Source organism: Glycine soja, chromosome 20 (assembly GCF_004193775.1).
Source record: "Glycine soja cultivar W05 chromosome 20, ASM419377v2, whole genome shotgun sequence".
Lineage (NCBI taxonomy): Eukaryota > Viridiplantae > Streptophyta > Magnoliopsida > Fabales > Fabaceae > Glycine > Glycine soja.
This window is the reverse complement of record NC_041021.1, coordinates 39,194,888-39,208,378: the sequence shown is the minus strand read 5'-3', so window position 1 is coordinate 39,208,378 and position 13,491 is coordinate 39,194,888. Positions and strand designations below refer to the sequence as shown.

Genomic DNA, 13,491 nt, shown 5'->3' with positions numbered 1-13,491 from the left:
ATCAGTGAAATCTTATGGAGTTCAACTAACTGCAAAATGAATGTGCTAAAAACAATGAATGTATAATGAGGTTTGACAATGACATTTGTTTGTGTCTATTTCACTGTTGATAAAATAATTTACACTATATTAGGAGCATGCGTCCTATCTAGTACTGGAAATTTTCAGTAGCAAAGAGATACACACAAACATGTTAACTGGTTAAAAAAAATTATAATCCATCCCCTCCTTTTGTGTGTTTCTCTCGTATGGATCCACAAACCTTCATTAAGGTCAGGACTCTACTATTATTTGCTTGTTTGAAACTTCTTATAACATATTGATGTATGAACACTCTGGTGGTAGGCTAAACCGAATAATATGTAAGACATGAACCTTTCGAAATACTCTAAGAACACAACAATTCTAATCCGTGCAATTGAAACAATCTTTAATAGATGAAACCCATCTCCTACAGTGAAGGCCTTCTACGCATGTGCCACATGAATCTAGTTACAATTAATAAATTGAAAAATTGAAAATAAAACAAAAAAAAATGACAAATGAAGTATCAAGTACATGTAGTGTATGTTTGAAAAAAGTTGGTGAGACTAAAAGTAATTTTCTCAGCGGATTAAAATCTTTGCTCTCACGTTCATTTTGTGTTTCACTGTTAGATTTATTTCGAAATGCGTATCATAATAAAAGTAACGAAAAAACAAACATACCCGCAAGCTTTAAGACAAAATTCAAGTTTAGTACTGCAATTGTTGATGACAAAAACTGAACGTGCGAGTTTATCTGTATTATGATCCATCATATTTGCTAGGCCCATCTTTTGTGTACGCGGGCCGAACCCACTGTCCAGGTTAATCCTTTTGTGAATGTTGTCAAAGAAATTGGACTCTCTTACCGTGTATTTGATAGAAGAGAAGATGGGAAGAAAGAAAAATAAGAATAGCACATCATTTCTTTTTGTTAAAGAAAAAATGAAAGGAAAAGGGAGAGAAAAATTGACTTTTAAAAATAAAATTTATTTTTTTAATTCAAATTTTAAAATTTTGTTTTCTTTCTTATTTTTCTTCCTTTCAACCAAACAGATCATTAGTGTTGCTCCAAGCGAATCTACCTTCATAATGCGCTCAACTTTTTTATTTTAAAATTATTAACAAGTATTTTTGTCTTAAAAGTAATATTTATATTATAATTATACAATTATCTTCAAAGTTAATTTAAAACAAATTAAAATACAGTATTCTTTTACGTTTATATTAGGCACTATGTTATGTGTTTTCTAAAATTTAAATATAACCGACTTAAATAGTATTATCTTTTTGTAAAATATACTTATACTTATTAATGTGATGTGATTGATAGATAACATTGTCTGTTAAATATATAATAATGGATTTGATTTCTAACTTTTATATATGATTTTGGTTAAAAACATAAAAATAATCATATTAATATAAATTTAATCTAAATGAACCTTTTTTCAAAAATAGATCCCACAATATTAAATAGATATTTAACTCATTTAAAAACATATTTTGGCGGTATTAAATATATAAGGAAATTAAATATTTACCTGTACGGCGTGTGATAAAAAGATAAACCAAAAGATGGGCCGAACTCAGTGCTTATTTTGGTTATATATCTTCTACCCTTATATTCTTCCTCCTATCCAATTGTGTGTCCATTCGTGTCTATTTTAATCTACACTTCATTGACTTTTTTCCTCACCAATTTTCTTAGTAGTTCCACTTAGTGCCGTCTTTTACGAGTTTAACAAGCGTCAAAGTATGTTATACATCTACACCTTCAACGGTGACTTTGAGAACGTTAGAGTAAAAGAACCAAGTCTTCTTTAGTGCCTTTATGTTTCCGGGGTGAAGTATAGACGACTTAAAAAAAGTATGATTCTATTTGTGAAACTTATAAAATTTTCAAAATAGTTTACAGTCACACCTCATAAGCCAAAAACAATTTACATTTTATACTTTATTATTCTGCCAAAAACAATTATTTTGCTCTAACTTGAGCATTTAAAATGCATAATTATTTAAATAAATTATTTATCATAATATTGCGGGTCTTATAATTCTACATAAATTTAAATATTTTACATGAAAATTCACTCTATTATTAAAATTATTTTGTTAAAATTATTAAAATAAATGTTTAACTTAATTTTATGAATCATATAATGTTTGAAAAATATTTTAAATAATATCATGTCATTTGTTTTAGTAGAAAAGAAAGTTAACTAACATTATTTAAAGTTAAATAATTCATGTAAACATTTTCATAAGGTACGTTCTTATCATACAAATTTGAAAAATAAATTTAAACTAAATGAAGACATTAATAATTAAAATGTAAATAAAGCTAGCTAGTTAAATATTCACATGAGTCGAAATATAAAAAAAATGAGCAAATTAAAAATTGAATAGAAGATTTGCTTTTGCAATTATTTTAGTAAATGATCTTTTACTATTTGATTAAACCATGATTTGGGTTTAAATTCATTATTTTAAAAAATTTAGATGATAATGTTTTGGATTCTGTTTCTACTTTTAAATTTTTTATTCTGAGCATATATGTTCCGTAACAACAAGCATCCTAAACCCTTATGCTGTCACTCATAAAAGGGAGTTTTGTCTCTTGTTTGGTGCATTGAAATGCATTTTCCTTTGTCAGTTTTTTCTTGGTCTGTGAATTCTTGACATTCCTAATGTTCTCCCCTCTCATATTTAAAACACTAATAATATTTTTGTCACAGCTTCTGCTTCTTGTTTCTGCTCAGGATGATGGAAAGTGTCCACCGTCTTTCAACTGTGGATATCTTGGCCTCATTAAGTTTCCTTTCACAACCACAAAGCAACCACACTGCGGCTTATTGGCTATACATGGCTGTGAAGAACACGATCCATACGCTCCCAAAACCGTCAAACTAAGCAATTCAACATCAAGATCTTACACTGTTCTGCAGGTTGAACCTCGTACCATAGGGATCTTAGATGAGAAACAAGATCATTATTTGAAAACCAGAAATTGCACAATCTTCACCGGAGTCAATTTTACTCTTCCTCACACCTCTCCTTTAGCTTCTTTCCACATCAAATATAATATAACTATCTTCAGATGCAATCACTCCCTCAAAATCGTCACCTTTCCCAAATATTTTTATAGATATTCAAACTGTCCTGAATACGATATCTACTATGGCCTTCCAAATACTGAAACTCCTCTGGGCTTCAAGTGGCCCAGCTCTTTGGCACCATGCTCAACCACTCAGCTTGCTGTAGACAAGATATCTACTCGCAATCCCTTTCAATTTCTATCTGGTATTATGATTATTGAAGTACGATTATCTGATGAATGTGAAAGGTGTCTTCTTGATGGAAAAAACCGATGTTTACTTGACAGTAAAGGAAAATTCTATTGCGCCAGAGGTATGCAAATTTTATTTTTATATTTTTGGGTTAAAAACTGTACATGGTCCTGAAACGCATTATTGGACAACAATCTAACTCCAGAATCACATTATTAGCACGGTACACAGAATTAGCCAGTCAAAACGCTCTGCCTTATATATTATAATATGGTCCTGAAACATATCTTCATAGTTTGCTCTAAATTAATGTGTTCCTAAAATTATTCTTGCAGGGAATAAAAATTTGGCGTGGATACTGGGACTAGGTAACGTTCCTGCTTTTCTTATTTGTCAATCTAAGTACCATACATTCCATGTCTGATGTATCTTGTCCCCTGATGTATTTTTCCCCCTCCCTACATTTCATATGAGGACAGTCATACAATCTCAATAAGTCAAACAGTTTCAAATTTTACTTTTGTAAGTAGTTCTTCAAGATAATCTTCAATTCTTAGGATCCCTCCCTCTTTGTTGGTTTCTAGGTATTGGACTCCCAGGAATTATTATAATTGGGCTACTGATTATATGGCACTGCAAACCAAGATATGTGTCTGATTTCTATTCAAATCCATACCCCGAGAGTGCGAGTATCTACTCTGGGGTCCCTGTGTTCACCTTTAAGGATCTTGAAATAGCAACAAAATGTTTTGACAGTTCAAGAGAACTAGGAGAAGGAGGCTTTGGTATTGTTTACTATGGTATGTGTCATACAAACTCCACCTTCTATGGAAATTAAATTAATAACTCAATGTATCTTCACTCTTCCATGCACACAAATAAACCTTTCTTTCATGCCTATTTTAATAACTAGGTAAGCTTCAGGATGGACGAGAAGTTGCTGTCAAACGCCTATATGAGAACAACTACAGGCGAGTAGAGCAGTTCATGAATGAAATCAAGATCCTCATGAACTTGCGCCACACAAATTTAGTGTCTCTTTATGGCTCCACTTCACGTCACAGCCGTGAACTATTGCTTGTGTATGAATACATTTCAAATGGGACTGTGGCCAGTCATCTCCATCACTATGGATCAACAAATACTGGGTTTTTGCCATGGCCTATTCGAATGAAAGTTGCCATAGAGACTGCTACTGCTTTGGCCTATCTCCATGCTTCTGACATAATTCACCGTGATGTCAAAACAAACAACATTCTCCTTGACAACACTTTTTGTGTTAAAGTTGCAGACTTTGGACTGTCAAGACTGTTCCCCAATGATGTCACACACGTTTCCACAGCTCCCCAAGGAACACCTGGCTATGTTGATCCGGAATATCACAGATGCTACCAGCTTACAAACAAGAGTGATGTGTATAGTTTCGGGGTTGTGCTGATTGAGCTAATATCATCTATGCCACCAATTGATCTGACCAGGCATAAGGATGAAATAAACTTGGCAGATCTAGCCATAAGGAAGATTCAAAAAAGTGCACTTGCAGAGCTGGTGAATCCTTCCCTTGGTTATGATTCAAATAGTGATGTTAAAAGGCAAATAACTTCAGTAGCAGAATTGGCTTTTCAGTGTTTGCAACGGGACAGAGAATTGAGACCCTCCATGGATGAAGTCTTGGAGGTGTTGAGGAGAATTGGGAGTCAGAAGGATGATCTAGAGGAAGTAAAAGTTTACGGTGAAGGTCCATTATCACCATCTTTACCAGATCATGACCAAGTATGTTTATAAACATGAAGTTGACGCCTTCGACAAAGGGCAATTTTAATTTGATTTTCATCAAGACTTACTATCAGATTATCTGGACAGGTTGTAATTGTACATAAAAGAATCAAAATATCTTATCATCTTCACCAAAGGGTTACTTTTAATTCTTGTATAATCTTTGTTTTGTGATTTTTTACTCATTAATTTCGTAAATTTAATCTTTTAATTTTTAAAATCAAACAGTTTTTTTTTATTAGTTGTTAGTTGACATTAATATAACATGGTTGATGTGGTGCTTTGCTGAGAGATATATGATTTAGAAAATGGTTAAAGATGATTATCAAATTCTAGGGTCGAACTCGTAGAGTCTTATGAATTTTGAGAGTCTATTTACTCCGGGCGAGTCGTGACTAAACTCGTTTTTTGATGAAACGACGGTGCCTTGGGTCGTTTTGGTGTCGAGATTGGGGCAAAAATTAGGAGACCCAAAATAAGGTTCCTATTTCGCGCTCATCTATGTGCCTTCCCAGAGCTCCCACGTCTTTGCAGATCGTCGCGACTCCTCTCAGGCTCTCATTCTCTTCTTCTCTGCACAGTGTTTGTTCTTAAGAATAGTATAAATATAAATACGTAAAATTTAGAAAGCGATTAAAAATATGAGATCTTCATATTTAATTTTAAAAATCATAAAAATTATATAATTTTAAAGGACTTCACAACGACACCACATGAAAGGTAAAAGGACAGTAGACAAGCAATTCATACCAAGGAGGATGTGTGTGGAACACGAAGTCTTTTAATTGTTAGCACGTGTGAATCAGAAATTAAGAATTTTCCTTAGTAACGAATACTATTTTCAGGATATTGATGTTGGGTAAAATCTTCAATCTCATTCACTGTCTGAAGTTAGCAACACATTTAAAAAAAAACTGTATTTTTTATGAATTATGATTAATTAAAATTTATTATATAAATGAAATCAATTTACTCTTATATTATAATTTTGAATTTTTATCTTAAAAGGGAGGATTTATAGAATTTCTTAAACAAATAAATATTTTTAAGAATTTTCCTTGAACGAAGATGTTTTATTCTAGTCTCATATTCAGTATTTTATTTATTTTCGATTTTTATTTCTTTTAAATTTGTTTTTAATTTTAGTTTCTAATTTAATTTGATTCACAATTAGCTGAAACAAATTCTTCATCTATTAATGATACTTTTTAATAAGAATTTCCATTTAAAATTCCTTAACAGATTAATATTTCGCAAAGAAAAATAGTCATGCTTCCTCGAAAATTGACGGATCTTTCAAAGATTCAAGAAGGGTAAGGACATTCATACATTTCATTTTCTTGCAATTTATTACTTGTATTTTTTTCTAACTTTTTCATCACATCAAATATCATATTTATATTTTTTTTCTCTTTACATATTTTCATTTACTCTCTTCATTTTGGGTCGACCTCTATAATTTGAAAACACGTGTTTTGTGATTCAAGTCATTGGGTCGTGTTTTGTGATTCAAGTCATTGGGTCGGTGACTTTCCAAGTCCCAGACCACGCCCTATTTTATGGTGTGGACTGTGGAACAACTTGCGACCGTGTGACACGCTTGCGGCCAGGAATATTGGTTATATAAATATTGTTGGTTTATCACTTTTTTGTTTGTGTGGTAAATCACAACTTAATCTTCTTTCACAATGTCTGACGATGTTTCCCGTTTACATGATCTTTCCGATGATGCTTCTCATTCTCTTTATTGGGAATGGAAATGGGCACAAGGAAGAGTGTCCATTGTGGTTTGATTGTGGAAATCATGGGAGGTTCGAGTGGCCTTTCACCAAGGTAGAACACCAAGACTGTGGCATATGGCCAATCCATGGTTGTGATGATGATCTTATTAATCCAAATTATGTGTTGTTAAAGATTGGACCAAGCTCGATTAAAGTTCAAAAATTTGAGATGCAAAGGTTTGCTACTATTGTTTACTTCACAGATCATCATCTCAGAAATCTCTTGCAATCTGATAGTTGTGAGATCTTTAGCTACAATATTACACTTCCTCCTAGCTCTCCTTTGGGTTACTTTACTATTAACAACAATATAACTTTGTTCAAGTGCAACCGCACCCTCCAAGTTAACACCCCAAAAAACTTTCCTCAAAAATACAAGCTGTGGCTATGATATCTTCATGGGCCCTCCACACTCTGATGATGTGTCTCAGGGCTCTCTTGCAGCATGTTCAATGGTTCAGCTTCCCATGAATGGCTTTGCAGTCTCTGCAAACCCATTTGCATTCTTAACTGCGGAGATTAGCGTTCAGTTCCTTCCATCAGATGAGTGCATGCAGTGTCATCATTACAGAGGCCATTGTCACCTTGACAGCCAAAGAAAAGTTAATTGCGCCCAAAGGTATATATCCAATAGCTAACCTTCTAGAATCATTCATGCATACATGATATCTATATTTTAACATTGATATTTGATATTATCCCTTGTTAACATGAACAAGAGATAAAAATAACAGAGTCCACAGTCTCACTCTTACCAAATTGAATCTATTTCTTTCTTAATTTACACCAAAAAAATTATTTCCAACTACTCATATTTTAACGGGTCTAATTGAATCTATTTTTTTCGTTACAAATCTATCTAATTAATCCAAGGTAAGTAAAAACATCCCACACCAAATTCATAATGGAAAAAGGAAATTGATCACTTACGTAAAGAAGATATATCAATTGGCAAAATTAATTATCATTAGAGGGGTCTGAAAAAATGCTTTGGATATGAGAATATTAAGAAATATTGTTGTTTATCTCATTGCATTTTAATTTAATCAATTAGTTTATAAGCTTCTAACTTGTAACTTACATTTATAAATTTTTATAGCTTATAAGTTAATTTTACCAAACATGTCTTTGATTTTGTCTTAATTATTTACTCCAAACAACAACTTTTTTCACCTTTAAAATAATGCAGGAAGGGTAAAAGTTCGGCCTGGAAGCTAGGATTGACATTAGGTAATGTACATGATCTCTGATATTCAATTATGTATCATGTGTGCCTCCAAATTTCTTGACACAAAAGTGCATTTTGCATAAAGTATCAGTGCATTTCTTTTACTTAACCCTCTCCTTTCTCCAATTTATATAATATATTTCTTTAATTCACAATATGTTTTAAACCTGTGCGGATCAATTTTTTTTTGTCAAAATATATACATTGCACGTCATCACTATTGTTTGTTTAATACTTATAACAGATATTTTACCCAAAACTTTTCCATTTTCAAAATTAGCTTTGTTTCAGCTTATCAATTAATTGTTTGAATGAACGAACTACAGAGAGAGGGAGCAAATAAATGAAATAACCTCTAATTTAGTTTATTCTAGTTATTTGATTTTTAAGTAAGTGATTAGTTTCTATATATCTTTACAAAATTAATGACTATAAATATCTCAAATTTGCAACAATGGCAGGTTTAGGTGTTGCACCTGCATGGATGATAATTATATTTGGGTTGATCCTCACGTTACGGCGCTGCAAACGGCAATATGGTCTTGCACAAACTCAACTCCAATCAAGGAATACTCGCATTGATCCTTACGAGAAATCCGACTCAATGACGGACAGGATCTTCTTTGGGGTACCCGTCTTTTCTTATAAAGAGCTTCAAGAAGCCACAAACAATTTTGACCACAAAACAAAGCTAGGAGAGGGAGGATTTGGAAGCGTTTACTATGGTCAGTATATAATAATAACACTCTTTAAATCTTAATTGATTCACTTTTGAAAGATTTATCAGCAAGCATTGATATATAAAAATCAAAATACAGGAAAACTCCAAGATGGACGGGAAGTTGCAGTGAAACACTTGTTCGAGCACAATTATAAGAGAGTGCAGCAATTTATGAACGAAATTGAGATTCTCACTCACTTACGCCATAGAAACCTCGTGTCCCTCTATGGCTGCACTTCACGTCACAGCCGAGAGTTACTACTCGTGTACGAATATGTCCCAAATGGCACCCTTGCATACCATCTCCATGAAAGGGATGATTCGCTCACGTGGCCCATTCGAATGCAAATTGCAATAGAGACCGCTACTGCATTGGCTTATCTCCACGCTTCCGACATCATTCACCGTGACGTGAAAACCAGCAACATTCTACTCGACAACAATTTTTGGGTTAAGGTGGCAGATTTTGGGCTTTCAAGGCTGCTCCCCAATGACGTAAGTCACGTGTCGACGGCTCCACAAGGGACCCCGGGGTACCTTGACCCAGAGTATTTCCAACACTACCAGTTAACGGATAAGAGTGATGTGTATAGCTTTGGGGTTGTGCTTGTTGAGCTAATATCGTCCATGCCAGCGCTTGATGCGGCCAGGGAAATTGATGAAATTAATTTGGCAAATCTTGCAATAAAAAGGATTCAAAATGGTAAGCTTGGTGAGCTGGTGGCCAAATCCCTTGGTTTTGATTCGGACCAAGAAGTTACAAGAACGTTGGCTTCAGTGGCAGAATTGGCCTTTTCGGTGTGTGCAGGGGGACCGGCAATTAAGACCTTGCATGGATGAAGTCGTGGAAGCACTCCAGAAAATTCAAAGTGGGAATTATGAGTCTGAGGATGTAGAGAAAGGAGGGATCTGGCACAGTGAAGGAGAGTCAAATTTTTCAGTACACAGGGGACTCGGACTGGGGTCAAGTTAGATTTTTTATCAATAGGAATTAGGAAGCCATTGTTAATTATCTAGAACTTTAATCCACACACAGCGAGTTAGTGTCTTCTTGAAGGAAACTAGTAGTATTTTTCAAGGTTTCTCGCGTGACGTGCATTTTGCGAGAAAATGTTCTTTGGAAAATTTTCCAAGAAAACATAGTGTTCTACACTTTTAACTAGTCAACCGTGGAGAATGTTAAAATAAGCCATAAGAGGTCTCAGAATTTTTTTATTAATTATAGGTGGATAATGTTACTCTTTAAGCATATGGTACTATTGTTCCGTGCATATGAAAAATTATATCTCCAAGAGAGATTAATTCCTTAGATTGATTTCAGTTAACCCATAATTTTCCAAGTCGACTGGCGTATCAATTGGTTTAAAAAGATATTTATATACCGTCAAGTAGTGAGCAACATAATGCGAAACACAATTGCGGAAATATAACGGGGTTTTTGGAGTCCATAAGAAAAAATTTCGTGATTTGAGGGTGAGAAGGGTGGTGCTTCTCTAAGCTGGAAATGTCTCCGGCTTATGTACTTTGGTTCCTTTTGTTTTCTTCTCTACCGCTGCTGCTTCTCTCAGAAGGGAATGCAAATGGACACCGTGATGATTGTCCAGACTCATTTGACTGCGGAAGCATAGGGAAAATTTACTTCCCATTCACGACGGTAGAACGCCACAACTGTGGTGTTCTGGCAATCCGTGGCTGTAATGATTCCGGCCAAACATCAGCGAAGCATGTCCAGTTGACCAAAGGAGGAAAACTATTCCAAGTTACGCAAGTTAATAGTCAGAGCCTCAGTACTACTAGTATTTCCATTATCGACCAAGATTTCAGAGGGCTTCTGGAAAATGGTAGTTGTAAGGCCTTGAGCTATAACATTACAGTCCCTCCCTCCTCTGCTTTCGGTTATTTTGATGTGCAAAACAATATTAGCATCTTCAACTGCAGCCGCCATCTACGCAAACTCAACCATACAAATGGCTTCATCAACTATACCAGCACCAGATGTCCTTCCTCTGTTTTTTACTTTGCCCCTCCTGATTCTCAGACCCTGCGCTCTTTTACCTCTTCATGTTCAATGGTTCAACTTCCAAAAAGAATAGATTCTGAGTTCTTCAAAGGCGATCCATTTGGATTTTTAACTGCTGAAATTACTTTTGAATTCAAGTTTTCGGATGACTGTATCCGGTGTTACGAGGAAGGAAAGGGCTTTTGTGAACCAGACAGCAACGGAAAAATTCATTGTGCCTCTCCAACGAGGTAATACGTTAACAAAACCTTCACACTTTTTTATTTCTGAACTGCGAACAAACAAGTTTACCCGGCTTGAAATTTATAGAACTAATTAACTTGTTTTTTCCCCTCAACAGTTAAAATTTTGCCAAGTAATTACTTCCTGTTTATTTACTTCTGTATTTAAGCAACATGTCTGTGTGTGATATAATTTTTTTTTCTTAGCACGACATTTAACTAGCCTCGCTATACTTCTTTATTATCTAATCGGGGTAACTGTTTCTTTTAAACTATGCAGGAAAAGTAGAGTTTTGATTCGGAATCTAGGATTGCTGCTAGGTAACGTACAGCTAGATTTTAACATTCAAATACTTTGTGCTTCCAAACTTATGGCCGTTTACTTTAAATTAGATAAAATTTCTTCCGATGAAATTATATTTAAACCATTTAACATAATTTCACCAAAATTTCACAATAAAACATCTGCTTTTGTTAAAAAGTCAGAAAAGTTAATTTTCTAACATAAAACAAATGGAAATTTAATTAGTTGATCCTATGTATTATAAGGATATATATATATATATATATATATATATATATATATATTCGATATAAACACGAAAATTTTAATATTAAACTAATTAAAAAGGGAATTCTGCGAGGTTTGCTTAATAGTGAATATGATTAAAAAAAAAGTAAAAACAGTTAGTTTTGCTATACAAATCAAACTTAATTTTTCCGTTTTTTTAACGGTGATAATGAGGTACCGGTTTAACGCTCAATACCTTATGTAAATACTTAATTCTCACCATTAGGTCAACTTTAGTAGGTCAAAATAAAAAAATTCCTTACACAAAATTCTTACTTACACTAAACATTTTCCTTTTTTGTAAAATAAATTCCCCAGCTTGGACCTTGGTGGCTATGGGAGTTGTAGTGATGATCTTGGTTTGCTGCATCAGGACCAAGATTTTCTCTCTCACGTCTCTCTTGTGGTGGAGGGAGACCCCAACCCATCGAATTATTGAGGAGCTTGTGAATGAACATGGACCCCTTCCTACAACTAGGTACAATTATTTAGAGGTTAAGAAAATGACCAATTCTTTTGGAAACAAATTAGGCCAAGGGGGATTTGGTAGTGTTTACAAAGGAAAGTTACAAGATGGACGTCTTGTTGCGGTGAAGATTTTAAGTGAATCAAAAGGCAATGGAGAAGAGTTCATAAATGAAGTTGCTAGTATCAGTAGGACTTCACATGTTAACATTGTTAGACTCTTGGGATTTTGTCTTGATAGTTCTAAACGAGCTCTAATATATGAGTTTATGCCTAATGGATCTCTTGACAAGTTTATATATGAAGAGAAAAATCCATTACAAGTTCCTCACCATTTGAATTGCAAAATATTGTATGATATTGCTATTGGCATTGCTCGTGGATTAGAATACTTACACAGAGGTTGCAACACTAGAATCTTGCATTTTGACATAAAACCTCATAACATATTACTAGATGAGGATTTCTGTCCAAAAATTTCAGATTTTGGACTTGCAAAAATATGCCCAAGAAAAGAAAGCAAAATATCGATATTTGGTGCTCGAGGAACTGCTGGCTATATTGCCCCAGAAGTTTTTTCTAGAAATTTTGGTGAAGTATCACACAAGTCAGATGTTTATAGTTATGGAATGATGGTCTTAGAAATGGTTGGAGGGAGAAAAAATATTAAGACTGAAGTAGACCGTTCAAGTGAAATATATTTTCCTCATTGGATTTATGAGCGTCTTGCATCAAATCAAGAACTTGGTTTACAGAATATAAGAAATGAGAGTGATGATAAAATGACGAGAAAGATGACAATAGTGGGCTTATGGTGCATACAAACTCATCCTTCAACTCGACCAACCATAAGTAAAGTGGTGGAAATGTTAGAAAGTGAAGTTGAGTTCTTGCAAATTCCACCTAAACCTTTTTTGTCTTCTCCTTCAAGCTCTTAGCCCACTTGTCACGCGAGACTCTTACTTTATGAGAATACTAAGATGTAATGTATGTTGTATTTTATTGGATTTACTACTATTTTATTTTCCATTTAGTTTGAATTTATAAATTTGATTAGTGATTACCTTGAAACATGATTGGTAACCACTTTAATAACACTTCATAATTTATAGTCATTTATTGACTTAATATATGCTTCTAATCGATATCTATATATACAGACTTAATTACAGTAACATTTACTTTTTTATATTACAAATTGAAAGAAGTTGACACCTGAACGGGTCCTCCCATTTTTAGTGCTCTGGACGAATTAAGAAAATCCTACCCTTGGAATCATTTAATTATTATCCTTCATTTAAATTTTTAGTGGCATGGACGAATTGAGAAAATTATTTCCTTGTAAGCAAGTTTATCTAATCTGTGTCATAATTTCAAATAGGATTTTAACAATTT

General features: G+C 33.9%; 2 protein-coding genes and 1 pseudogene across 2 annotated transcripts; all 3 read left to right on the top strand.

Moving 5' to 3' along the window:
* The first annotated feature begins 2,647 nt into the window (after nt 1-2,647).
* Nucleotides 2,648-5,225, top strand: LOC114402443 (LEAF RUST 10 DISEASE-RESISTANCE LOCUS RECEPTOR-LIKE PROTEIN KINASE-like 1.1). Its single transcript, XM_028365012.1, has 4 exons — nt 2,648-3,434; nt 3,649-3,681; nt 3,898-4,113; nt 4,227-5,225. The coding sequence occupies exons 1-4, from the start codon at nt 2,714-2,716 to the stop codon at nt 5,096-5,098; spliced, it is 1,842 nt and encodes a 613-aa protein (XP_028220813.1). The 5' UTR covers nt 2,648-2,713; the 3' UTR covers nt 5,099-5,225.
* A 1,534-nt stretch (nt 5,226-6,759) lies between these two features.
* Nucleotides 6,760-10,065, top strand: LOC114402441 (annotated as a pseudogene).
* Nucleotides 10,066-10,163: 98 nt separating this feature from the next.
* Nucleotides 10,164-13,209, top strand: LOC114402442 (LEAF RUST 10 DISEASE-RESISTANCE LOCUS RECEPTOR-LIKE PROTEIN KINASE-like 2.1). The gene is made up of 3 exons (XM_028365011.1): nt 10,164-11,069; nt 11,341-11,381; nt 11,950-13,209. Exons 1-3 carry the CDS (start codon nt 10,324-10,326, stop codon nt 13,032-13,034), a joined length of 1,872 nt encoding a protein of 623 aa, XP_028220812.1. The 5' UTR covers nt 10,164-10,323; the 3' UTR covers nt 13,035-13,209.
* Nucleotides 13,210-13,491: the final 282 nt, after the last annotated feature.

What these genes read in the sequence shown, in the direction of transcription:
- LOC114402443 (XM_028365012.1), top strand. Translation starts at nt 2,714, where the DNA reads ATGTTCTCCCCTCTCATATTTAAAACACTAATAATATTTTTGTCACAG. An exon ending in AAAATTCTATTGCGCCAGAG is followed by an intron (nt 3,435 to 3,648) that starts GTATGCAAATTT and finishes TTATTCTTGCAG; the next exon opens with GGAATAAAAATTTGGCGTGG. An exon ending in CTTTGGTATTGTTTACTATG is followed by an intron (nt 4,114 to 4,226) that starts GTATGTGTCATA and finishes TTTAATAACTAG; the next exon opens with GTAAGCTTCAGGATGGACGA.
- LOC114402442 (XM_028365011.1), top strand. Translation starts at nt 10,324, where the DNA reads ATGTCTCCGGCTTATGTACTTTGGTTCCTTTTGTTTTCTTCTCTACCG. An exon ending in CATTGTGCCTCTCCAACGAG is followed by an intron (nt 11,070 to 11,340) that starts GTAATACGTTAA and finishes TAAACTATGCAG; the next exon opens with GAAAAGTAGAGTTTTGATTC. An exon ending in GAATCTAGGATTGCTGCTAG is followed by an intron (nt 11,382 to 11,949) that starts GTAACGTACAGC and finishes TAAATTCCCCAG; the next exon opens with CTTGGACCTTGGTGGCTATG.